The sequence below is a fragment of the Zea mays genome, chromosome 1, assembly GCF_902167145.1.
Source record: "Zea mays cultivar B73 chromosome 1, Zm-B73-REFERENCE-NAM-5.0, whole genome shotgun sequence".
Taxonomy (NCBI): domain Eukaryota; kingdom Viridiplantae; phylum Streptophyta; class Magnoliopsida; order Poales; family Poaceae; genus Zea; species Zea mays.
The window spans coordinates 298866111-298892356 of NC_050096.1; the positions used below are offsets into that span (position 1 = coordinate 298866111).

The 26246-nt window shown below is 44.3% G+C and overlaps 2 protein-coding genes, 1 long non-coding RNA gene, 1 other non-coding gene and 1 pseudogene across 4 annotated transcripts; 3 read left to right on the forward strand and 2 right to left on the reverse strand.

Annotated features, from left to right (window-relative positions):
• Positions 1 to 5673: 5673 nt before the first annotated feature.
• Positions 5674 to 9395, reverse strand: LOC100382466 (uncharacterized). Its single transcript, NM_001175206.1, has 4 exons — positions 8480 to 9395; positions 7399 to 8265; positions 6822 to 6965; positions 5674 to 6731 (listed from the first exon to the last, which is right to left on the reverse strand). Exons 1-4 carry the CDS (start codon positions 9020 to 9022, stop codon positions 5862 to 5864), a joined length of 2424 nt encoding a protein of 807 aa, NP_001168677.1. The 5' UTR covers positions 9023 to 9395; the 3' UTR covers positions 5674 to 5861.
• Positions 9396 to 10332: 937 nt separating this feature from the next.
• LOC103645707 (CASP-like protein 4A2) lies at positions 10333 to 11915 on the forward strand (annotated as a pseudogene).
• A 4521-nt stretch (positions 11916 to 16436) lies between these two features.
• On the reverse strand, positions 16437 to 16780 carry LOC103644238 (uncharacterized). The gene is made up of 2 exons (XR_561550.2): positions 16641 to 16780; positions 16437 to 16530 (listed from the first exon to the last, which is right to left on the reverse strand). It is a non-coding gene; the product is annotated as an uncharacterized lncRNA (long non-coding RNA).
• Positions 16781 to 20120: 3340 nt separating this feature from the next.
• LOC103644240 (14-3-3-like protein GF14-C) lies at positions 20121 to 21865 on the forward strand (the record flags this gene model as incomplete). Its single annotated transcript, XM_008667437.2, has 5 exons — positions 20121 to 20407; positions 20510 to 20588; positions 20726 to 20848; positions 21455 to 21574; positions 21845 to 21865. Coding segments are annotated over 5 exons (630 nt in total), but the record flags the coding sequence as incomplete, so codon positions are not given.
• Positions 21866 to 24523: 2658 nt separating this feature from the next.
• Positions 24524 to 24682, forward strand: LOC111590639 (U1 spliceosomal RNA). Its single transcript, XR_004855701.1, has one exon. It is a non-coding gene; the product is annotated as a U1 spliceosomal RNA (small nuclear RNA).
• Positions 24683 to 26246: the final 1564 nt, after the last annotated feature.

Sequence of the window (26246 nt, forward strand, 5' to 3'; positions counted from 1 at the left end):
TACAGGACTCGGGCGCTCCTCCGACGGCCACGATACCGCGTACACAGGGCTCTAGCACCTCTCCGACAGCCACGTTGGCATGTACATAGGGCTCAGGCACCTCTCTGCCGGACACGTTAGCACATAGCTACACCCCCATTGTACACCTGGACCCTCTCCTTGCATCTATAAAAGGAAGGTCTAGGGCCCTCATGTGGGAGGGTCGCGCGGGAGGACGGGCTGACGAACAGGCTCGCTCTCTCTCCCTCGTGAACGCTTGTAACCCCCTACTGCAAGCGCATCCCCTTAGCGCAGGATAACACGAGCCGCGTTTTCCCCCTTGTGTTCCATCTCGCGCCAACCCATCTGGGCTGGGACACGCATCGACAATTTTACTCGTCGGTCCAGGGACCCCCCGGGGTCGAAACGCCGACAACATGAAAGCATGATTCTTTTGAACACTACTAGCCATAGGGGCCTTCCCTTTCTCCTTGTTGGAAATGGGAGCCCTTTGGCTTGTTAAGTTCTTGGCTTCTTTTCGAAATCCAAGTCCATCCTTAATAGAGGGGTGTCTACCAATAGTGTAGGCATCCCTAGCAAATTTTAGTTTATCAAAATCAACCTTGCAAGTCTTAAGTTGAGCATTAAGACTTGCCACCTCATCATTTAATTTAGCAATAGAAACAAGATGTTCATCACAAGCATTGATATCAAAATCCTTGCATCTATTGCAAATAACAACATGTTCAACACCTGAACTTAATTCATTAGCTACTTTTATCTTAGCACTTAAATCATCATTCAAAGATTTTAAACTAGAGATAGATTCATTGCAATTAGATAACTCAGAAGATAGTAATTCATTCCTCTTAATTTCTAAGGCAAGAGATTTTTGAACACTAACAAATTTGTCATGTTCTTCATACAAAATGTCCTCTTGCCTCTCTAGTAGCCTATCTTTTTCATTTAAAGCATCAATCAATTCATTTAATCTTTTCTACTTTAGCTCTATCTAATCCTTTGAACAAGCTAGTATAATCTACTTCATCATCACTGGAATCCTCATCACTAGAAGTAGAATACTTAGGGGGTTTCTCGAACGCTTACCTTTTTCTCCTTTGCCACGAAGCAAGTGTGGCGTTCGTTGGTGAAGAGAGAAGATTTGTTGAAGGTCGAGGCTGCCAATCCTTCATCACCAGAGTCGGATGACGAGCAGTCCGAGTCCCATTCGTTGCCAAGATGCGCCTCGCCTTTAGCCTTCCTATAGCTTTTTTTCTTCTCCTTCCCATGTCTTTCTTCTCCCTGGTCATTTTCATTATGGGGACATTGAGCAATAAAATGACATGTCTTACCACATTTGAAGCAGGAGCGCTTTCCCTTTGCTCTATTTTTGTTTGGTACTCCTTGCGTCCCTTTAATGCGGTCTTGAAACGCTTGATGATGAGAGCCATCTCATCTTCGTTTAGCCCGACCGCCTCAACTTGTGTCACCTTGCTTGGTAGCGCCTCCCTGCTGCTTGTTGCCTTGAGGGCAATAGTTTGAGGCTCGTGGACGGGGAGTGGACCATTTAGAGCGTCGTCCACATATCGGGCCTCCTTCACCATCATGCGCCCACTCACAAACTTTCCAAGAATCTCTTCGGGCGTCATCTTGGTGTACCTGGGATTCTCACAAATTAGATTAACAAGATGGGGGTCAATTACCGTGAACGACCTTAGCATAAGTCGGACGACGTCGTGGTCCGTCTATCTTGTGCTCCCATAACTCCTAATCTTGTTGACCAGGGTCTTGAGCGTATTATATGTTTGTGTTGGCTCTTCTCCCCTGATCATTGCGAACCTTCCCAGCTCGCCTTCCACCAACTCCATCTTGGTGATCATGGTGGCATCATTACCCTCATGAGAGATCTTGAGGGTATCCCAAATTTGATTGGCGTTATCCAAGCCACTCACCTTGTTGTATTCATCCCTGCACAGCGAAGCTAGCAAAACAGTGGTAGCTTGTGCATTCTTATGAATTTGCTCGTTAATAAGTACAGGATTATCCGTACTATCAAATTGCATTCCATTTTCGACTATCTCCCAAATACTAGGATGGAGAGAGAATAAATGACTACGCATTTTGTGACTCCAAAAAGAGTAGTCATCTCCATCAAAGTGTGGAGGTTTACCAAGAGGAATTGAAAGCAAATGAGCATTTGAGTTAAAAGGAATACGAGAATAATCAAATGAATAATTTGAATTAACCGGTTTCTTTTTCTCGTTGTCGTCGTCTCTTGGTGGAGAAGAAGACTCGTTGTGTCGTAGTAGACGATCTTCTTGATGCGCCTCTTCTTCTTCCCGTCCTTCTTCTCGTGACTCGAGCCAGCGTTAGTGGGATTGTCATCTCTAGGCTCATTGAGGAAGGACTCCTTCTCCTTGTCGTTGACCACCATCCCCTTTCCCTTAGGATCCATCTCTTCGGGTGATTAGTCCCTTGCGTGAAGAACGACTCTGATACCAATTGAGAGCACCTAGAGGGGGGAGGGGGTGAATAGGTGATCCTGTAAAATTCAACAACTAATAGCCACAAAACTTGGTTAAGGATGTTAGTGCTCAAAAGAACTAAATGGCTATAGAGTGAGCTCTTGCGAATCACAATAATCACTAAGAAAGACAACACAAGAGACACAGTGATTTATCCCGTGGTTCAGCTAAGTATAACACTTGCCTACCTCCACATTGTGGCGTCCCAATGGACGAGGGTTGCACTCAACCCCTTTCAAGTGATCCAATGATCAACTTGAATACCACAGCTTTTCTTGCTTATATATTTTCCCGTTTGCGAGGAATCTCCACAAGTTGGAGCCTCTCGCCCTTACAATAAAGATCGCAATAAAAACACAAGAGTAAGGTTGGGAGCAACACACACAAATTCGCAAGACAACACACGCACACAAGCCAAGACTTGAGCTCAAATGAAGCACAGAGAGTTCACAGCTAGAACGGAGCTCAAATCACTAACACGATCAATCAAGTGCGTGGAAACGGAGAGTGGAGACTTAGAATTGTTTAGTGAATGCTTGGATTCCTCCTTCATGCGCCTAGGGGTCCCTTTTATAGCCCCAAGGCAGCTAGGAGTCGTTGGAAGCCAACAAGGAAGGCAATTCTTGCCTTCTGTCGGGTGGCGCACCGGACAGTCACTGTAGCATGTCCGGTGCAGATCTCCTTCCTAAATTGGCGCAGCCGACCGTTGCAACTCCGGGCTGGTTGGCGCACCGTACACAGTCCGGTGCACACCGGACAGTCCGGTGCCCCCATCCGACCGTTGGTGCGGGCCACGTGTCGCCCGCGGATTGCGCGGCCGACCGTTGCTCTGGCGGCCGTTGGCTCACCGGACAGTCCAGTGAATTATAGCCGTACGCCGCCAAGTTCTCCCGAGAGCGGCCAGTTCGCCGGAAGCCAGCCTGGCGCACCGAACACTGTCCGGTGCACCACCGGACAGTCTGGTGTGCCAGACCGAGCTGAGCCTTGGCTGCTCCAGCCAAGTCCTTTTCTTCTTCTCTTTTCTCTGATTCTAGCACTTAGACAAATATATTAGTACACACAAAAACCAATGTACTAAGTCTAGAACCATACTTTTGCCTTGATTATCACTTCTCTCTTTGTTTAGCATATGAGAGCTTATTTAAATGTGTTGGACACTTAATCATTAAAACATAATAGAAATTGCCCAAAGGCACATTTCCCTTTCACCATGACCGGCGCAGACGTGTGCGCTGCCGTCGGCCTCCCTGGTGGGGCTCCTCGACGTCCGGACAATCGAAGAAGCAAGAAGGTCGGTCTGCCAGTGCTCTTTTGTTGTGTCACTCTGCCGACCATTGACGCTCGAACGTCGCCCCCTCCCGAAGAACATGCTATTGTTGCGTGTCTCCCAACAACGGCCACCTCGACTTCGGCTTTCTCGGCATCCAGGGGCTATCGTCTTCTCGGAGTCCACATAGGTCTCTACTCCAGCCACAACATTCGCACCCTCATGACGCTGGGACTGCGGGGGATATCAACTCGTCGGCTCCTACCTTTGACTTCTACTCCAGTCTCATCGTGTGCGGTGCCCCCATTGCGACTGTAGGGGATGTTAGACTGTGTTGGGGGCACCATTGTTGGGCTGCTAGCCCATTAGGGTTAGGGTTTTGTGTCTATATATGTAACCACCGCCTTTATGAAATACAATGAGTTCACATTCCAACTAGGAATCTAGTCCCTGATTAGCTAGTAATATTGACATGAGCCCTAGAGGTCCTCAGGATAACCCATCAATAACATCAAATGGAGAAAACTTTAATCAGGAGCAGATACAGGTGTAAGCGTGAAATAGGAACACAGAAAACCATGATGTCTAACTAACAAGCGTTGGACCCAAATATCGATACTAGAATATGCAGAACTCTAGTATGAACATCTGGATGGGTGAAGAGCACGAACCTGATACCAGGCATTCAAATAAAAAATTCTGGATTACAAGTAATGAGGTTTCCAACAACCAGATCAACAAGATGCACAAGTAGATGTCAATAGGCGAACTAACCTAGTCACACAGAGGGGTTTAGAACACGAACGCCATCAGCGGCAAAGCGAGGGAGTCTTGAGAATGGTGTTTGGCGAGAACCCCACAACAAAGAAAGCAGGACTGAGGACGACGATAGATGTAGGTTTCTAAAATGCAAGAGGGGACGGGTGTTTGGGGGAGACACATAATAAATTGGAGAAAGGTGTCTGTGGAGAGGACAACAACGTCGACGACTATGTCAATGCAGTGCTAAGATCTAGAGATTGTACACAGCCGCAGGTGCCGGGCTCGGCGACAAGGATCGCGCAACGAGTCGCACCCTTTGCTCGCTGCAGCTGCGTGTGGGTCCGCATGGAGCCAGAGCCCACCATAGCTGTGGTAGATTGGCTCTCGTGTGGACAAAGAAGGTTGGAGCGGTCCCGTGCGGTGGACGAAGCGCGATTGGGTCGGAGTAGGACAACAGTGTCCGCGAACGGTGGCCATGTCGCCGCACTGTTCAAACCTGGATCCCATGCGCAGCCATCGGGTGGCGGGTACAACGACGACGGTCACGCAACGAACCGTGTCCTCTGCTCGCTGCAGTTGTGTGTGGGACGCTCCATAGCAGCGGTAGAGCGTCTCCCGTGCGGTGGGCGAAGGGCATTGGGTCGAAGTGAACGTGACGCTGGGCCCGTCTACGGACTACGACGACCGGCCTCACCGAAGGGGCCGAAGGGGCGAGCACGTCCTGACGTCCATACATACTCTAGGCAGCGACGAACGGGACGAGGAGACACATGTTCGGATGTCCCGGGGAGCCAAGATGTGCGTGTTCGGGGTGAGCGAGTAGGCGACGGCCCGTGTGCTCACGCGAGTGTCACGTGGGGGAGATAAACGGGGCGTTGCCCACGGGCTGCTTGACGCCATGCGTCATGTCGCGAAGGCACACAAGGTGCGTGAAACGAGGGCGTGAAGGCAACCGGGTTGAGGTTTTAAGGAACAAGATGTAGTATGAAGTGTCTGCAAGACTAATAAACCACTGCATGTTACATGTAGCGAACAGATGATTTGGACATTCCAAGTACCAGTGCCGAACTCATGGCATGCTGTGATATGGTTGCTCGACGTGCTAAGAAATGCATCAACCAACAATTCCACAATGGATGTGAATATTAACATTAACAAAGCTACTCATGGCATGCTCTTTAAAGTTTAAATCGAGCAGGTACAATTTTCCTACACTGCGTTGCTGTAGTGAGCTACATATAAATGACCTTTCATCATCAAAATCAAGAAGAATCTAATCATCAGCTAATTGTTGATTGCTCAAGTCAGCAGCGAGCGTCTTGTTACCTTCAGCAGTCTAGCCCTGAGACGGTGTCACAGTTTGCCGCATATCCTTCAGCGCAGGAGCTTTCCGCCAATTCAGTTACACCATCCTGCAGGGCGTCTCTTTTCACAATGTTAAGTAGGACATTATCAGTAGTGCTTTCAGGCGGCAGCAAATCTCCTTCACGAACAGCCATGCTTGTGGGAGTAGAAGCTCTGGTGTTGACAGTGTTGCACGACTCGGTCCCAGAATTTTCTGTGCATCTACCTGGCATACTAACACTTGAGCTATTGTTCGGTCGTGGACCGTTTGGGAAGGTAGATTCTGACAAAATACCTGCAGCATCACCTTCCACAGCACAGGGCCTACTTAATTCTGTGTCAATCTCAATGTTATGGATGAAACTGATGAACCTGTCGGCGGACGCTGTCCTCATTAGAGGCCCTCCACTCCTGGTCCAGGAATTAAGGTCAATGGTTTCTGACTCACTCTCACTTCCGTCATGAGAACTGCGCCGAACATGCTGAGAAAGAGTCGTTGGTGGTGCGCCGACAACAAGAGCAGCGCCTTGCTGCATGGACGAAGCAGCAACCGCAGAGATCTCTTCCGAGAGAGACTCCAAAGAGTTCTCTCGACTGATGCGGCTCCATGACGGTATCCTCCTCGGAGTCTTGGGTCGGACATAGTTAGAGTGACCCTGCGAAGCCGCCGCCGTCCTCTCCATGCTTCGTTTTAGCCTCCGTTTGTGGTTTAGAACCGCTATGGATTCGTCAAGTGCAAGTTCAATGGCGCAGTTCGCTCTGATTGCGGAGAGCTTCTCCCATGTGCACCTGCGGCCTTGGTTGGCAGCCATTTGGAGCTCCGCGTATGTTGGATTCTGAATGATCTTCAAGTACTGCAAGTTGGAGAGATGTTAGAGGGGAAATCTTTAACTCAAAGTGTTTGAATTTCACCTAAATAACTTACTCATAATGCAGAGTGATACCTGAGCAAGTGTTGCTGGCATAACCATGGTCACATCACCCTCCCAATCCTGGGCAAACAATTTTGCAAGTCCTCCCATTGGAAGACCGATCTCTAGGATTTGGTTGCATCGATACTTAACCTCCATTTCAGCAAGACGAGCAAGCTACACAGATCAGATCACAGTTATGCCTGGTAAAAATACATATAGCAATTGAGTTTTAAAAGAGAGCACTCTAACAATGTTTAAGAAAGATGCAAAACCAGCAGCGTTAAACAAAATACATGCAAAAGTGTTTTCAATAGAAATATGGAATATTGGTTGGATATCCACCATTAACTATTTTTCACTAAGTCCTATCACAGCACAGGATAAACTCTTAAATCACACCGGATACTGCCATGTGCAGGAGATGATAATCATGGATAATCTAGCAGCATGTGCGGAATCGCTGAAGATGAACTACTATTGAAGAAAATAAAATAACTATCTGCAACGTGAACTACATGCCTGCATTCTAAGATAAATCACAATCATAAGCTATGAAGCTAGCATAACTAAAGGTCCCTAGCCCTACTCAATATGGCCACAGACATACCTTTCCAGCAAAGCGCCCTCCATAGGCTCTAACAAGCTCTTTCATCCGGAGGAGTGGAGAAATGTGAGGGTTAGTTTGGCTCACAATGAAATGGTTTACATTAAACAACTCCTTAAGTCTCATCATGGGTAAATCCATCTCCAAGCTCCCGTCTCTCCACCTGCGCTTCGATGCTCCAGGACCTTGTTCAGGATCTGTGGCAAAGGGTGCATGGAAGGGAACGATGTTGCCGAACCTATCCTTTGCCATCAGTTCCTGAGCTTCAAAGAGCCCAGGAAATGCACAAGAGGCGGTTACTGCACTCCAAATAACAACATGTGGTGCCGTCAGGTAGTTGAGGCAGCGGGGTGGCTCATTTTTTCTAGGAGAGCAAACGGTGATCCCAAGAACACGGCCGGTCATGTCATAAGCCTCTTGAAATGTTAAGTTACTTGTGAGATCCCTCAAAAGCCTTTGCATCTGGCTAATGTCATGCAGTGCACCATAAGTGGTGACACGCCTCATCACTGCAAAAATTCCGCCCATCCTGTCGAAAAACTGCAAGGTCTGTAATGAGTCTGTGAAGAAGCTCTCAATCTCAGGCCATGTACGGGTAGCAACGATCGAACATATGATGGAACCAACGCTTGATCCTGCTATAATCCGAGGCAGAAGCTTATGCTCAACCAATGTTTTCACTACACCTACATGGAAAGACCCGAGTGAAGCACCCCCACTTAAGAGTAGCGCTGTCCTCCCAAAGGCATGCCTGGTCTCCTGAACAAAGGCAAGTTTCTCTTCCAACAGCAACTCGTCAGTGTCAGATTCGCACACCATTCTTAGTTGAGTAGAAACCTCTTCAATGTACTCCTTTATAAGCTTAGGAACCTGCATTGCGACAGATCAGCCATGGTTACTGGAATGACAGTGATGCTGAGTTCAGAGTTCAGCGATCTTTAGTATTGCTGAATCTCTTGTTGCAGTTAAGAGGTGATTTTGAATTTTTCAAGACCATCACAATTTACAAAACATGGACAAACAGATATATCACTATAAATCAGCAGCGTAAATTAGTAGAAGCTACGGTTACTTTGTCAATTACCTCTAGCCTGCCCTTGTGAAGTTCAGGGTTGCACATGTTCCCCAAGTTCCTAACAAGATCGCCGCGCATACAGAACACCACGTCCCGGAGCGACCCGTCCTCCCTCCGTCTCCGGAGTTCCTCGAGCCTATTCCTGATGAGCTCCTCGTCGTAGAAATCCGCCTCGTGGACCTGCTCAGACATCTTGTCGAGCACCTTGGCGGCGCGCGCCCAGACCTCGTACGTCCCGGCATGCAGCATGGCCTTCTCGTGCTGCCTGCGCCGGCGCGCGAGCGCCGCCCGCGACCGCGCGGCCGAGAGTTTCCTCAGGAAGAGGGCGAGGAGCACGGCCATGAGGAGGACGCCGTGGCTGTTCCTGAGGTGCAGCCAGGACGCCGCCACCGGCAGCGCCGCGCTGCGCACGCGCGAGATGGCCGCGTACGCGCGCGCCCGCAGGCGCCACAGCGAGCTGAAGAGGAGCACGCGGAACGCCACCCCGCGGCCCAGCAGCGTCGACGGCCCGATCCTGAAGGAGCCGACGCTCGCTTCCCCGGACTCGTCCATTGGACCACGGAGCCAGCGATTTCTGTGAACTTGACCAGCAGTAGTAGAAGAAGAAAAGACCCCAAAACCCAAATTGTTCTAATCTCGAGCTGAGCCCTTCAGCGCCGATACGAAGAGAGGCGCAAACAGCAAGAAATCCCCAATTCGTATCAATCAAGTCATCGCCACCGAAGCCCTGCTGCTACCCGAATCCGAACTAAAAGAATCGGAGTTGAGCAGCGCAGGGTTGCGGATCTAGAAATCGCGAGCTAAGTCAGTGGCGCGCCTCCGATGTCTGCCTCGAGTCGGGACGCAACGCATCAAGAAGATGCAAGGCGTGGGAGGAGAGAAATAAAGCCCCCGAAATTGAAAAGGGAGAGAGAGAGAGAGAATGGGTCAGGGGTCAAGTAGATAAAATCGACGCTATTTTGGTACAAGACCCCCGAAATAAAACACAAGGCTCCAGTTATCTCGGCCGAATCAATCGATCAGAGATCGTGCAGTATTAAAATGGAAAAGGAGAGAGAGAGAAAATCCTTTGCGTGGAAGAAAAGTGGGATGGGCACTTGGGCAGGCGTGGACGCAAGGTTAAAACTATGGCGCGGCGAGGATACGGCGGCGTCCCATTGGGCGGGCAATAATGGTGGCGCGAGACAAGTGGGAGAAACGGATCGCTTGGATGGTTTTGTCTCCTCTCCTTTCTCCAGTTCCAAAGGAGGAAGATGGAAGCAGAGGATGAAGAGAAGAATCATGAAACCTGGAGGATATGGCTGCTGCTTGCGTCCTGCCTTTTGTGAGAACTGGTCATCGGGGAAAAGAGTGAGAGGCGGGGAGCCGTTTGTGTGTACGGACACTCCTACTAGCTCCAACTGCCACACGGCCAGCTTCACGAGCTGCTTTTTTCAGCTTCGTTTGCCAAACGCTCCCGTGTCCGCTCCAACCGTCAGCCGCGCGCGATATCAGCTGAGAGGGAAGTGAGCATATCTCTACTATCTATTAAGGCTGTAAGAGTAGCCTGACTTTTTTTGTTCTGCCTCTCCTTGGCCGTCGGATCTTGTTCTGTGGCTCCGTGGCCGTAGGATCATATGTCGACCGCGCCATACGTCACCCCTCCCTCACCCTACCACCTTCGGCGGCGCCCGCGTGCGCAGCAACCGTCCCCTCACCCACCCCGGCGCCACCGTCCCCCCACCTCCGCGGTTCTCGCGTCCCCCCCCCCACCCCCGCGCTTCAGACAATCTCCACCCTGAACTCTGATGCTCGCGAATCTTTGACGCAGCGACGGCAGCCGCCTTCGCACCTACTCAATCTCCATCGTCGATCCGAGCACCATGGCGATCCAGGCGCAGCAGTGGGCCACCCCGTCGCCGACGCGTGACAGAGCGGGCAGCGGCGAGTGTCCGGCCGACACAGAAGCTCCCCGACACCGCCGCGTCCTCGGACGACGTGGACCTCGTCGTCGTCGCCTCCACGCACCACGCCGCCGCCGCTAGGTACGTGCCGCCGCGAGTCACGTCGCACACCGCCGACCCGAATCCTGCCCGCTGCGATGGTGGGGTACTCGTGGAACGGTGGCCATCACGCTCGCCTCGATCCGCTCACGCCGTGGCGGCGGTAGCCCGCAGAGATGCCCTCGTTGCCCCTAGCTTTGCCTCCGGCTCCCGCACTAGCTCCGCTTCCAAGGAGGCAAGGACCTCGCCTCCTCACGCATAGGTCAGGTCTGCCGATCGACCGGCTCGTGCCCGCCATCCTATCTTGCAAGCGCCGGGCCACGGCGATGCAGCGTGGAGCGCTGCTGACCAGGGCTGTCGTCGCGAGGCTCTACCTCGTCGTGCTCAACATCGACACCCACAGGTGCTGGGCCCGCGACTACTACAACAACTACGCCCAGTTCCGGTACGCTCGTGCACACGAAATCCCCTTGGTTCCTATGGCCTTCATTCGCATGTTACTATGTTAGTTGGGTTGGCGACTCCGTTCACTGCGCGTCAGCCATCCGTTCTGTTGCCTGCGCAGGTACACTGGTTTCTTGTACTTGTTGTTCCAGTTCGTCGCGCTCGTGGAGATCATGAGGAGGAGCTAGCATTTGATTCCCCATCCTAAGCGTGATCTCTTCTTCCTAGGCTTGCAGTATCCCTGTTGTTTTCCACAGAAAGATCTGGTGTTTCGTTACAGGATCCTCAACCTATTGTTGGAATACTGATCCAGCCTGACACTTTTGGGACAAGGTAAGGTCTATGTAACTTGTAGAACTTTGGTTGATATCCATTAGTTATTATTGAGACATTTACCAACAGATTTATCGATAGGTGTTAGTATAGAATATTAGGATGGTCAGACTTCACATCTCAAAATAGATATATGGAAATTATGGTACTATCCTTTTTTTCTCGAACGCGAAGGAGAGCTGTGCATCATTATATTAAGAAGAAAAGGAGGGTCCAAAATAGACCAATACAAGAAATTAAGGGATCCATAACATGTCCTAGAATACCGTAAATAAGGTTTTTATGCAAGAAAGTTTGAAAGAAGAACGATAGCTTTGTTTTCACCCGTAATTCTCATTCATAGGCACTGAAGAATTATAGCCTTTATGCAGGTTGCTAATTGCATATGAGAGAGGGTTGTTGGTTCTTTGGGATGTATCTGAGGACCGTGCAGTTTCTGTCAGAGGCTATGGGGATTTACGCATGAAGGGTCAAATCAATGGTGCTCAGGGGGATTCTGGTGAAGATCAACTAAATACTACTATTGATGACAGTGAAGAAGAAAGAGAAATTTGCTCTCTTTGTTGGGCTTCAAGAGAGGGCTCAACTGTTGCGGTGGGCTATATAACAGGTGACATACTTCTATGGGATATGACTACAAAATCCTCCAGACAAGAGAAGCAAAGTGATGTTTCATCTAATGTTGTTAAGCTACAGCTGGCCTCAGGGAGTCGTAGGCTTCTTGTTATTGTCTTGCATTGGTCTGCTGGGTCAGCAGTACATTCTAATAAAGGAGGGCATCTTTTTGTTTATGGCGGCGATGATATGGGATCTGAAGAAGTTCTCACGGTTTGCCTATTTTTTTTACTCATTATTACAATTTCTTTTGCTTGCCATCTTAAAGGCTGTTGTGCACACGCTATGTCTTCTTAGGTTTGCTGCTTTACAAATTTGGTAAAGTGAATTCCTAGCTTCCTGAACTGAAATCATGGTCACCTGGCTGTGAGCCTGTGACATGTGTTTAGTGTAGAGACACAGTACTAGCTTGGCATGGCGATAGGGCAACACGAGTTTGCATGAAACATGACCAACCATGAGAGTTTCCTGCAAGTATAAGAATTGTTTCCTCAGGCAGAACCCATCTTGTAGACCCAAACAATTCTGAAGATATTTTTTAGTTCAGGTCTCAGCAGCCAAATAATGTATACATACCTATCGGAATCACTTCCCTGAACATGGAAGAACATAATTGTTTCCCAAATATTGCACTGCAGAAAACTCAGCCTCCATCAATGACAAAATTGCTCATTCTCTTGCAGGTTCTTAGCCTGGAATCAACTGCTGGATTAGAATCAGTGAGATGTCACGAACTGATCTCAAACTTGATGGATCATTTGCTGATATGATTCTTATTCCTGATACTGGGGTTCCTGATAAAAGCAGAACTTCTACACTTTTTATTTTGACAAATCCTGGACAGCTAAATTTTTATGATGGTGGCTCTCTATTTTCTGTGCAAAACTCAAAAGAGGGAACTCCTCTTCCTGAAGCACAAAAATTTCCAGTCGCAATTCATACCCTTGATCCCAACATAACGGTCACTTACGTGAATGTCTGTCGAGACAAAATGATTTAAAATACATTTAAAATATTACAATGTAATGAAGCAATGCATCTAATGCTTCTGTATCATCTCTAGCCTTTTGTTCATTAAGCATGACTTTGGCTGTTGGGACAACAAGTGGTCTGGTTAGATCTTGTCAATCTTACGAATTGGTCGAAAGGGTGGTCATTTGTATCATTTTAGAATCTGTTTTTTATACCATTTTTTGTAGTGTGCATCTATAAACTCCGAGAACACACTGGGGGTTCAAGCTTCCATTTTGTGAGTGAATCTAAGCAAGAAGGTAAATATTTCATACGGAACCTGATGATAGATGCCTAAAGCTTCACCTGTTGCCTATTCCCCAATATTGCTGTCATCTTTGTTAAGACAATTTTATGCCAATTTCACTTCTTCTTACCAGCACATACAAGATGTCTGTCGTGACTGGTAGTCTAACAAGCAGAATCCATAACATGCTTCTTTGGTAGAGAGAGACAGTAAATTGGTACTGTCACTTACGTGAATGTTTATTAATGAAATGAAAATACATTTGATTATGATCGGGCACTTATAAAAACTTGACTTGCGGGGCTAAGACAACCTCCGAGCATTGTGTGATAGAGAAGACCTCTCATACATGCCAAAATAACCTTGTCCGCGTGAGCGACCGCGACCTCGTCCGGGTCATAGTCACAAAGTTAGTGGATCGATAAGGTTGAGGAACATGGTATGCTACCTGTGAGAGATTTTTACATGGTGGGAACAAAAATGACCCTGCGTACCTGGGTCGAGGGTCGCTACCACTGTACCCGTTTCTTGTGACTATGGTTTGGGTCTTCGACCCATGCTTTGGTGTGGTGGCAGGCGAGGGGATTTTTTACCCCAGTCTGAAATTCACTACTATGGAAAGTCGAACCAATATCTATATCCGAAATTTCGTCCCGTTTTCATACCTGTATCCGGTACCCGTCCCGTTTTCATCCCTAAACCAGTATCCCTGTTGCGCCTGCTACCTCATGTCGCCTTTACTGCGAGCTCTTCTTCCTAGGCTTGCAGTTTGGCCTTTCATTACCTAATCTAGACCTCATCTAGAGAAAATTTGGAAGTCCAAATTACATGGCCCCAGAACAATGGCAGCCAAACACCAGAGGTCCAATTAGTTTTGAAACCAATTCATGGGGGTTTCGCGTGCAACATCCTTGAGATGTTGAGGGAGATTCAACCATTGCGTGGATACTTGCGCAGATTAGGATACTTGTTTGACCCTTTTTTTTAATGACATGAGTTTAGAGAGGTTGAACCATCAAGGAGTTACTTATCTTGTTCTACTTCTATCATTTCGCAATCTCAAAATGAACTCTTCCCCTCGAGTTCGTTTTGTCCCACGGTTGTGCGTGTTACTGGGTCACTGAAATGGTGAGTTGTTTTTGCAGGAAGGCAAGAGAGGGAGTATGAGATGACACTCAAGAGGACGTTGCAGAGTATTTGCTTGCTCACAGTTCATCCTAACACCACCACCTCTGTCGTGCTTCAGGTAATGTTCGCCTGGCTGGTAGCTACCATGCTACTCTTGATTTACTTCTGTTGTTCTATATACAGTTCCACCATTGTTGGTGGCTTTGTTTGGTACAATGTAGTTAGGTGCATTATATAGTAAATCATATATAGTACTGATTTTGGCGAACCGATGGAAAATCAGTGGACATATTTTTTACTCTTATTAGAGCCAATTATATCAATTGCACTGGAAATGCCATAAACAAAGTAAAATGCACCTCTTAGTTCTCTTATTTTAACCTTAATAACTAGCTTTCTCAGTGCATCCCCAAGGGTGCAGACTTGATGTGCTTATGTGAACTAATGAACAACTTATAGTATTGATGGGAGGTACAATAATTACTAGGATAGGATGCCCACTTCCAAAAGGTTTTTGGCCAGTCATCATCTCTAAGCACATCCATTGTACATCCTCTTATGTTGGCTATCGTTGTCCATGCTCATACACTAAACATCACTTTTCCATTGTTAATCTCGCTATTACAGGTTGTGGGTGATGATGGCTCTATATCTTTCCACATGATGTAGCAGTAATATAGTTTGGCTGCTTTATGTTTATTGCATTTGTTGTCCTGCATTCAATATTAAAAGTTCAATTTTTAGGTTGTTGACTCTTTGCCATTGATTTTTTGGATAAATTCGCTAGGATCAATTAGGTAGTAACTTATAGGGAATAATGCATGAAGGCATGAGTAAATCGATCACATCAACTAGGTGTGGAATTTAAGGGAGTTGAATCTTTGTCCCTATGAACATCATGTGCACTCCAAGACCTGTAAACCCAAAATATGAGTAGCTTCATTTTTTTCAATCGAAGCTAGCCCTTGTTTCCTTGACAGTGCTTAGCTCCTGCCATGTGCAATTAATGCTTCCTGTGCTGCCCTTGCATTTGCTAGAATCCCTATGAAACATCTCATTGGTAAGTTGAGTATATTTTTAGCGTCATTCCTTCAGGTAATGTAGCTAACAAGTCACAAGCTTCTATTTACTACCGTCGCGATTGGCTGTGGGGTGATGGACAATGGTGCAGTTATTACTATAGGTCTTATTTTCTTGTTTCTGTGACATACACGTGTCAAGCGTGGACTGATAACTCATGTGGTTCTGGTCAAATTTGGTTGGTAGTTGGCCATTCGATGATAGATAAAAGGTTACTTACTAAGGGTATTGACTTCATGTGATATTCAGAAAAACTCTATATGTGCTACATACAGTGACCAACATTGTCCCCTATTGGTTGGTTAAATTCTACAAAAAGATAGGTTCCCACGCTAAAATCATACTACTCTGTTTATCTGAATTAGAAGAAGGTGCTAAAACCTTCTTGGTCAACCAAATTGTGCTGAAGTTAGTAGGTTTGGTTTGGCCTGTGTTTAAGGTTGAAGATAGCAACAATAGTTTTACATTACTTGTAGTCTGGATGACGCAAAAGGTGCTGGTGAGTTGCCTTTTGGTAGGTTCATTGGTTTGGCCTGTTCGAAATATGTTGTCGATCCACGACAACAAATCTTATACCTTGCCACTGGTTTTGGTTAAATTTGAAGACTGGTAAAATCATTTTAAGCCTTTCGAAATAACATACCATGTGTTTTTATTCTTTAAAGCTCTCATGTGACAATTTTTCCTCCAAGTTATTACAATCATTATCAATTCTCATCTTGGTGTTGAACATTAACATATCTTTATCATCTGTGTTTTTCTCAGCACTGTAGTCTGTCACCACTGCCAGCATATGAGCCTGCATTTGATTGGGAGAACGAGAGGTCTTTGATATTTGGCCAAAGGGTGCCAGAAAGTATACCAGCAATAAGCAACAGGTTGCTTCAGCCCACAAACTAAACCAATGCATCCATCATTTCTCTCTCCCCACCCCTTCTTCTGGTGATCAATGCTTATTAATTAATCTCGTTTTAAATTGTTTTGTACTGATTACAGTGGCTTGAAGATAACTGTCAAGGTACTATCTTTGTCATTCCAAGCTAGATTAGTTGGTGAGCAAAACTAGAATATTTTGTGATTGCTTCTTAACTTCTTTACTGTGCTTAAAAAACTATGTTGACATTCATTTGCAGATAAGGACGTGCCAAGAATGGAGGAACAAAACCATGAAGACTACAACTGAGAGCCGTAGTTGGCCGAGTCGTTTAAGCAGAACATGCCTTTTTAACACAGAGAAGGTAATATGTCTTAGTGGCATAATACACAAATCTTAAAAGTTCTTTAATGGCATAATCAAGACAATCACAATAAGCTAGATAAGGTTTTAAACCTGAACTGAAGTCATGCAGTTGACGACAGTTCCAAATTTGTTCCCCACAGCCAAACCAAGAACCAAGTCCTCACACAGAGAAGAATCAGGCACGGGCTTCAGGCCAAGCTCCTGCTACACCAGTATCTGCCATCATTACTCTGCATAACAGCACACAGAAATGTGAGATATATGTATTCTACAAAGCTCTCCAGGAAGAAAGCATTGTATTTTCGCTTGTTTGCATGCCCGTTAACGAGGGAGATGCATATTTGTCACAGTTTTACATGTTATTTAGCCTTTTCTTGTAGAGCTCCAGGTGCAGAGTCTAATTGGTGCTCCTTTTCCTCTCAGTAGTGCAGATTACAATGTCCATACCAAGATCAGCTGGGAATGCTGAAAGATGTGCTTTCATTATTGCACTCTGAAAGTTATGCATACATGACTCATGGTACAATTATATAGGTATACCTATTAATCTCATGCTTTATAACCTCTATGATTGATATAATAATTTTCACTTCTTTTTTACTGTTCATCGAATTTTGTTCATAGCTACAGTTTGAGATTGTTGTTTTTCATGTATATGCAATTTCTTAAAGAAATTATATTGCCTCATGTTGACTGCTAACTTAATAACCTGCAGCTACTTACTTTCTTTGAAGCAAAATGAAGTTTGTGCTACATATTAATACATGTAAAAGTTAGAGCTTTGTACTTTCTTTAAAGTTGGCTGGTATAACTTTCAGTTCAAACTCTTTACTAAAATGTTGTAAACTTATGTATGTCAATATATTGTTACTTATAACCAGTTTGCTTTTCTTAAAGGTTGAGTTTTGTTACGTGTTGGCTGACAGATGTAGTGATGTTCTCGCATGTTAACCACGACTACATCGACTGCGGTGCCTAGGGCCTTGAGGCCTTCCTCCTGCTCCTTGACTGGAAGGTGAATTCTGTCGCAGATTTTCCAACTCGCTGTTAAGCCTCATGTGTGTTTTGGTTCCATTTTGTTTTGCTAGATCTGTGAGATTCATGGGTGCAGATTGATACTAAGTGGCTTAGTTGTTTTGATGGCAGCTCAGACTCTAACGAACAATGCCTTCTCCCCTTTGTTTGGACTGGACTTAATAACAACTACATGTTTGCTAATTTTGCACAATAAACAATAAACTCTGCCCGCTTCTTACTCTTTTCCTTCTCCATTTCCTGTAATCTGATGTGCTCAAAAAATTATTCACGGTTATTTTATGTTGATGATGCTAAAATAGCAGATCCATCATCTATTTGTGGGAGTATTTGATTTGCAAAACTCAAACTTTTCAAGTTTTGACCAACAATTGGTCACATTATTATTCATGCTTCGTGCACAAGTGTTGCATCAAAAGATTCATATCCAACTTGACCAACAATTAGTGGAATTATTCATGCTTCATGCACATATGTTGCACCAATAGGTTCATATCCAAAGCGCTTTTAGGATGGTGTTGATTCTGTTGTAAAGATAAAATAATTCAGGACCACCCAATCTAAATATGCCTTGTATTCATGAATGGAGGGAGCAAACATTTGTAGCACCAGTGAGTTATCCCATTAAAATTATGAGAACGATTTTGCAGGATGGAAGGTGAGGCAGAGACCGTGGTTGGTTCTTGTTCTAAACCATGTGGGCCTCTGGAGGACTACTACATTCCATATTACATTCTAAAGCCAGGTGCCCAACAAGTACTTGTTGATCATGCGGCACCCTACCCCATTGTAGTGTTTTCATCAACTCAAGATCTGGAGGCCAACTTGAAGTAGTTTAATCAAAACATATCGTGAGCTTCTCAATGAAGCACATGTACCTTTTGTCTTTCTGGAAATGCTAGACCATGGAAATATGCTTCTGGTCTTAATTGCATTTTGAATCTGTAATTTTTGTGGGAGCTGCTCAGTTACTTTCAGGTTTTTGATCTCTCAAAAGAGGCTCCAGATAAGGTATTGCATCGTTTATATGCCAACCTTGAAAGGCTGAAGATGGAAGGACACTTTCTTGCAGTTCAAATTTGGAGGACACTGAGGCTAATTGTGAGTCATAACACTTTCAGAATTTAGATTATTGTTATACTGTGGTATCTATCTCTTTTGCTTTCCCATTGTACTTATTTTGACTTAACAGATTTCAATTAGGTTGCAGGCGGTGATGGTACAGCTAGCTGGTTGCTTGGGGTAGTCAGTGACCTTAAGCTTTCCCACCCACCTCCAGTGGCAACTGTGCCTCTAGGAACCGGAAATAACCTCCCCTTTTCATTTGGATGGGTAAGTGGCCAACATCATTCTTATAAACAGATTTCCTTTATATTATTGTGTCGCTGAGGTTTCACACAAAAGGAAAGTTGAAGTCATTTTTATGTTTTCTCATCCATGATTAAAGATAGAATAATCAAATTCTCCTGTATCTCATCAATGGTGAAAAATTGAACATACTGATTAGTATACTGACGCTCCAATCACTATCATCCATCTACTTGTTACATGTATACATATTGTCAAATACTTTGTACTCCTTTTGTTCCAAAAAAACTTGGTCCTAAGTCAAACTATCTAATGTTTGACCAAATTTATATACTGGAAGGATGGGCATTCGGATGAGGAAGACCTCCTTAAGTATAAGCCAAACCCAGATATGATGGACACAGACTGGTCCTGATGGTCAGGTGATGCTTTTCACTTCCTTAATGATTCTATACACTTGTTACATCGCTAAACAGATGCCAGATGCTTCCTTTTGTGCATTCACAAACACCGTGCATGAACATTACTTTGTGAAATGACTACAATAATTAATAACTTGTACGCACTTGCAATATTGGAACATATCAGTTGGTTTAGCGCAAATATCAATAAGTTCTCATATTTGTGTTCATTCAACTTCTCATCCACCAATCACCAATGTGGTACACTTGCTACTGTGGCCACTTGAATATGCCAGTTCACTGAACAACCTTCGGTCAACAGGAGTGCTTGCTCGTGTGTACTTGAACATGCAATTCCTGGCGCATTCTTCTGTAAGTATTTAATAATACATGAGAGTAGCAAAGAGTTTAACCTCTAAGATGTCTTCAGATATGAAAAATGAGTAAAATGGTTATCTATTATTATCCATCTAAAGAATACATGTAATACATGTAAGTGTATGTACTTGTCATACTAAGGCACATGGTATTAGTAGTTGTTGATAGGATAACACTCATTTTAGCTTTTACTAATTGTCGTCAAAACACTGCTGTAGTTAACGAAGCGGAGCACCTGAACTAGCAGTCACGTCTGCAATATACACACCAGCAAAACACTCATGTAACACTAAACAGTTCATGCATATCCTTGACCGAAGACGATGTTGCAAAGGTTTCAGACATCAGCTTTGGCGTTGAGACAAGAAACAAGATGACGAGTACAATGCTCCTGATGAGTACAACACAATGTATAAGTTTGCTTTGTACTGCTTGAGACCATCTCTAGAAGGCGTTCATATTTGTGGAGCGGAACCTCTTATCTGTTGCCTACAAGAACGTAATTGGGGCCCGCCGTGCCTCATGGCGCATTATCTCCTCCATTGAGCATAAGGAGGAGTCCCGCAAGAATGAGGAACATGTTATTCAGATCAAGGAGTACCGTGGCAAGATTGAGGCTGAATTGAGCAACATTTGTGATGGTATCCTGAAGTTGATCGACTCTCACCTTGTGCCTTCCTCCACTGCTGCAGAGTCGAAGGTGTTTTACCTCAAGATGAAGGGAGATTATCACAGGTTAGGAAGTGGAACATTATATTGTTAGGTTAATCCATATATAGTCTATAATAATATTTCTAATTTGGTGCACTTTTTTATTTTTTGTTTTTCGATTGGAAGGTACCTTGCTGAGTTTAAGACTGGTGCTGAGAGGAAGGAAGCTGCAGAGAGTACAATGATAGCTTATAACGCAGCTCAGGTTGGTTCATGTTATCATTGGTCATAACAACCTTGTATTTGATTATTGCTTAACTACTTTTAGTCAATAGTGGATATATTTTCCCTTAAGCACTGCAATTCAATATCTTTTAAAAAATGTCTGCCTTATACTTGTAGGATATTGCGTTGGCGGAACTGGCATCTACTCATCCCATAAGACTTGGACTTGCACTTAACTTCTCAGTTTTCTATTACGAGATTCTGAACTCTCCAGACAAAGCTTGCAACCTTGCCAGGCAGGTAGGTATCACATTTGTCTTTCTATTTGCTGTTGTAGCTTTCTGAGTTGTAACTGTCTTTTGTGTTGCTTGTTTGAATCTGGGCTGAAAGAAAAGGTGCAAAATTGAATGTGAATTGGTCTTCCAAAACTAAAACACAGAAATTTTACTGTTTCACTGCAAGTATTATTAGATCCTTCTGTTGCTTGTTCATCAGAGCAACTGGATGACTCTGCTGGTTCTATATGATTACTCATATGGGCTTTAGTTTCAAGTGGATTGCAGATTTCTTTTGTTTCAGTTCACTGTTGGACATCTGGGCATAATTGCATTGTTGGCTACGATATGTGCCTCTCTTCATGCTTTGGTAATGAGCATTTTTGGCACTTTTGCCGCACGAACCAATACCTTATCTAGCAGTGGCAGCAGTAATTCATCGCCATACCTTTCTTATTAATATTATTGTTGTGTTGGTATGTTGATCTAGAAGAATCACATGGTATTTGTTGTTGATTGAGAAAGCTGATGATCATATGCTAGACAACACGAATGCATGATGCGTACAATCTGAGGAGCGATTTTTTTATGGCACATGTGAATTTTATTTCTGATCAACTATTCTTTGCAGGCGTTTGATGAGGCTATTTCTCAGTTGGATACGCTTGGCGAGGATTCATACAAAGATAGCACCTTAATCATGCAGCTCCTGAGGGACAACTTAACCCTATGGTCCGCTGACAACACAACGGTATCTCCTCGCTGCTCAATTTAGCATGTTTGTATGATACATTATTCATACTCACCTATAATACATGAGAGTAGCAAAGAGTTTAACCTCTAAGATGTCTTCAGATATGAAAAATGAGTAAAATGGTTATCTATTATTATCCATCTAAAGAATACATGTAATACATGTAAGTGTATGTACTCGCCATACTAAGGCACATGGTATTAGTAGTTGTTGATAGAATAACACTCATTTTAGCTTTTACTAATTGTCGTCAAAACACTGCTGCAGTTAACGAAGCGGAGCACCTGAACTAGCAGTCACGTCTGCAATATACACACCAGCAAAACACTCATGTAACACTAAACAGTTCATGCATATCCTTGACCGAAGACGATGTTGCAAAGGTTTCAGACATCAACTTTGGCGTTAACAAGAAACAAGATGACGAGTACAATGCTCCTGATGAGTACAACACAGTGTATAAGTTTGCTTTGTACTGCTTGAGACCATCTCTGGAAGGCGTTCATACTTTAACGACGATGTGCTCCTATATTTTCCTTTCTGAATACCAAATTCTTTAATGTGTCCTCTTGTGTGGAATCAAGTTCCTAATTTAGCTAGAGCAATACTTGAAAAGAGGAATCACAATTAGTTGTTTTCCATGTGATTGTATAACAATTTCTGGTAAATGAATATAATGCTGACTAATTTACTATTTGTGTGAATAGGTGTTGGCAAAATCTTCTAAGATGGTTTCTGACTAATTTATATGTTTCCGTTGCAACGCACGGGCACTGACCTAGTAGAGGATGAAATAAGTTAGGGTGACAGTAATATTTCTCAAAATTATAAGTTCACAATAATATACTTTGTAATTGTTATAGTAATATCACAGTTTTAGATAACTCCAAAAACACCATAGTTTGAGAAATATGAATTGGATACAATATTGTGAACACGATATCAGGCAAAAGCTAGTCATGTCACTAAAACTTTAGATTGGAATGGAGTTCCCAAAACTTCAAAATAATTATAGAATCTATAATACAACGATTTTGAAGACATGATTTTTAGGAATATAACCAAACAACTTATGACATAAAAAACTATGGTACTATATACCATGATATTGGCTAGAAATTGTAAAAATACTTTACTCCTGATTAAGAGCTAAAGCTTTGGTAGCGATTGGTAAAATAGAACTCCCTTATAAAAAATTCCTAGAAAAATAGAAATCCCTGGAGAAATATGGTTCTCGAACGGGAACGAACAAGAAGATGAATGGGTGAGGAAAATTAGGAAAGGAAAAAAATAGTCACTTCACTATTTTTTACCGTTATGCTGAACAGTATTGTTAAATAATGCGTCAAAGCAATTGTAAATCTATTGATAAAATCGTTCATGTGGCCATAGTTAATAAAAATGTTTTTTTGATAGAACAGGAGGGGCGAGCCCCTACTGGAATTTTATTAAAACTTTAAAACGACAGAGTTAAGAGCATACATGAAGATATATTGCAGAAGGTTATAAGTGGTGGTTTCTACTGCCAATGTTGAAGCCATTCAGGGATGGCCGAATCGAATCTGCCTTTAGCTCTATGAGTGACTAGATGTAATTTTTTTATGAACTCATTTTTACATTGTTGCACCGTTGGGTCCTTGTCCTGAAAAAGTCAGGCACTACGACACTTCCAAATGCTCCAAGTCATGAGCTGAAGCTACGACTACGTAAGCCTTAAGGGCTTCTTTGGATGCATAGATATCGGGCAGGATTAAATATTCCTCAATACCCATCCATCCAAACAACCTTGTTTAGTTGCATGGGATTGAGTTGAATTAATAAATTCTTTTATATTGAACATTGAATAGCAAACGATTTAATTTTCTGTAGTCTCTCTTAATCTATCTCTAACCCACCAAGCACTAAGACCATGTTCAGTTGCATGAGAATCGAAGATGATTGATAGAGATTAAATACTTTTCTATTTAATTTTGATTAGAGAGAGATTTAATCTATTATAATCCCCTTATAACCGAAGAAGATTCTTCCACATGGAAAATAGTACTAGCAACATTTATTTTATGGAGCACGCAATGCATCACCATCATCCACGAGAGAAGCTTTCGTGTGTTGCAATTAACGTGGTACCAAAATAGCGTTCATGTTTATAATATTGGAACTAGATCCATGAACGTACTTCGCTACGGTTTAAAAAAAACCACACCTTCAAACTAACACATATAAGAGCAATGCTTTGTGTATGCACACTGGTTCACGTTTATAAAAACACCTGATATATAGTCTACGAACACTCGTGACAGCTCATTGCACAAGTTAATTTTTTCGTATAGTAATAAAATAGTGAGACGGGTTAGACTTTCCCTGAGGGCTTGTTTGGGATCAAATGTAATGGAGTGGATTGAGGGGGCTAGAATCCCCTACTACTTAATTTTGAATAGTGAGAGATTATAGCCCCCTCAATCCCCTCCATTACCCTTTGTCCCAAACAAGCTCTGATGGGTGTTTTGCAGTGCTTGACGCATAATAATAATACACATACCTGGAGTGACTACCTTTATCGCAAAGTCTATGCTCGGCAAGATCAAGCCCTTGCTGCTGTTAGTTCGTTGGGACCTCTCTTGCAGATGAGATGACTCAGCATCTGTCATGTGCAATTGTTTGCCGTTCTTTTAGTAGTTCTTTTTCTCAATACCACGAAAACAAATTTCACACCTAACGGATCCATTGCGGCGCGCGGTTGTGGCCCGAACATTCTTTTCCTTCTCGACGAGACGGCTCTCGGCCCGAGCTTTAAAGGCCCATGTTTCGGTAGCCCACGAGAAGTCAGCGGCAGAGGGCGAGGACGCTCGTTCGGTGTGAGCGAGCGGTTAGCACCACATCGGCTGGTGAAGGCAGACGCGCCGCGAGCTAGCGCTATAAGATGAGTGCCCCGTGTGCCGTTCCTCCATACTTACCTGGACGGGGTCGACGAGCCGTCAAGATGGCCCGTGGCCTAGGTCAGTGGCCCTTATTGCACTCCGAGGGTGTGCTGGCTTACCATCTCCCAACGGGAGAGTGGACGTCGTAATTTGTTGTAGAGGGGGTACGCGTTCGCGCGGCCCCTGCTAAATCTACTGTGTTGAATATTTTTGTCGCAGACGCATTCTTTTGCCCTGCGTTCTCGTCGGCGCAAAGCCGTCTAGGACACTGACGTCCCGTCGCCAGCTGTGAACGTTCCCACTGACACCGTGTTCACAACGTATTCTTTTACCCTGCGTTCTCGTCGGCGCACAGCCATCGTACATGCGAGGGCTTCATGCCTTCACGCTTCTCTCTGCGCGACTGCGTCAACGCCGGCCAGCGTATCACCGGGGTCCGGGGACACAGCCACCTCCTTCTCTGCGGACGACGAGCACGCACGCCATGGGTGGATGGAGGCAGCGCCTGATGGGGAGGGAGGTTCGGGGAGCAAGTATGCACAGAGTGGATGGAGACGGTACATAGAGAAGAGACAGTGGTAGGTTGCAGATGTACGTGGTGGGGAGACACGGAGAGGTAGGGGACGTACGCGCACGTGGACGGGAGGGCGACGCCGACGCCGACGAAAACTACGCCTATGTTGGCAGATGAAGCAGACACACCGTACTGAGAAAACTATGTTGGTTGATGTGATTTAATCGTCTTTTCCAAGGACGAGATACTTGAGGTGGCTGGCAAAATACACGAGGCATGGGTGTCCCCATTCTTGTCATCGACACTGATAACAAGTATGTATCCATAGGAATATAGGATTTGCCAACGGGAATTGTAAGGGTTGCGCAAGGTACGCGTACGCCTGTAATGGCGAATGAATATAATGCTTTTGACACTTTAGAAAAATACCACAATTCAGTTTTCCACGTTAAGATGTCCTGTATGCATTTTTTTTTTGTCTTGCTCTGCATTGTGAGAGAAAGTTGCTATTTTGTCACTCTCAATTTTTGTTGTATGTTATTATGACATCCCGTATTTATAACTGATGGAACCATTTATGTCTATGATTTGTGAGTCCGATGGATACTGATGAGATCCACAGATAATAATGGTAAAATTGCCAATGGCTCCCACAGGGAAGTATTATTACATGCCTAATGCTTTAGGTCAGTGGCGGACCCAGAAATTGGCCAAGGCCCGGGCCAAAGCGACCATAAACTCTAATAGTAACATATAAAGAAAAATTGTACGGCGAAATAACGTTGTCATATATGTTAAAGATGACATACAAGTTATGATGTAGTTCCTTCCAGATGTATCATGTCAACATCAACATCAGTGCTTCTTGCTTTATAACCTTGAAGGAAATCATATTAAGAACGCGACTTGAAAGGTAATGTTGAATAAATTTAATAATATTAGTAAATTGGTACATACCACTAGTACGAGGTAGATTCCTGAGGATTCTCATGTCTTGAAAATAATTCAATATCTTTACGTTCTCAATGCTTGTAAATATATCATTCTCAATATAACACACCATACGATGGTTAAGTCATTCGTCTGTTGTCTTATCCCGCAACTCAATTTTAGTGATATTTATAGATGAGAAAGCTTCTTCCACAGAGGCTCAATCTCAAACTTAATTTCTAGCCATATGATCTTGTTTATTTGGTCACAACTTTTTGATCTTTTATTTGGTGATTATGATATTAGA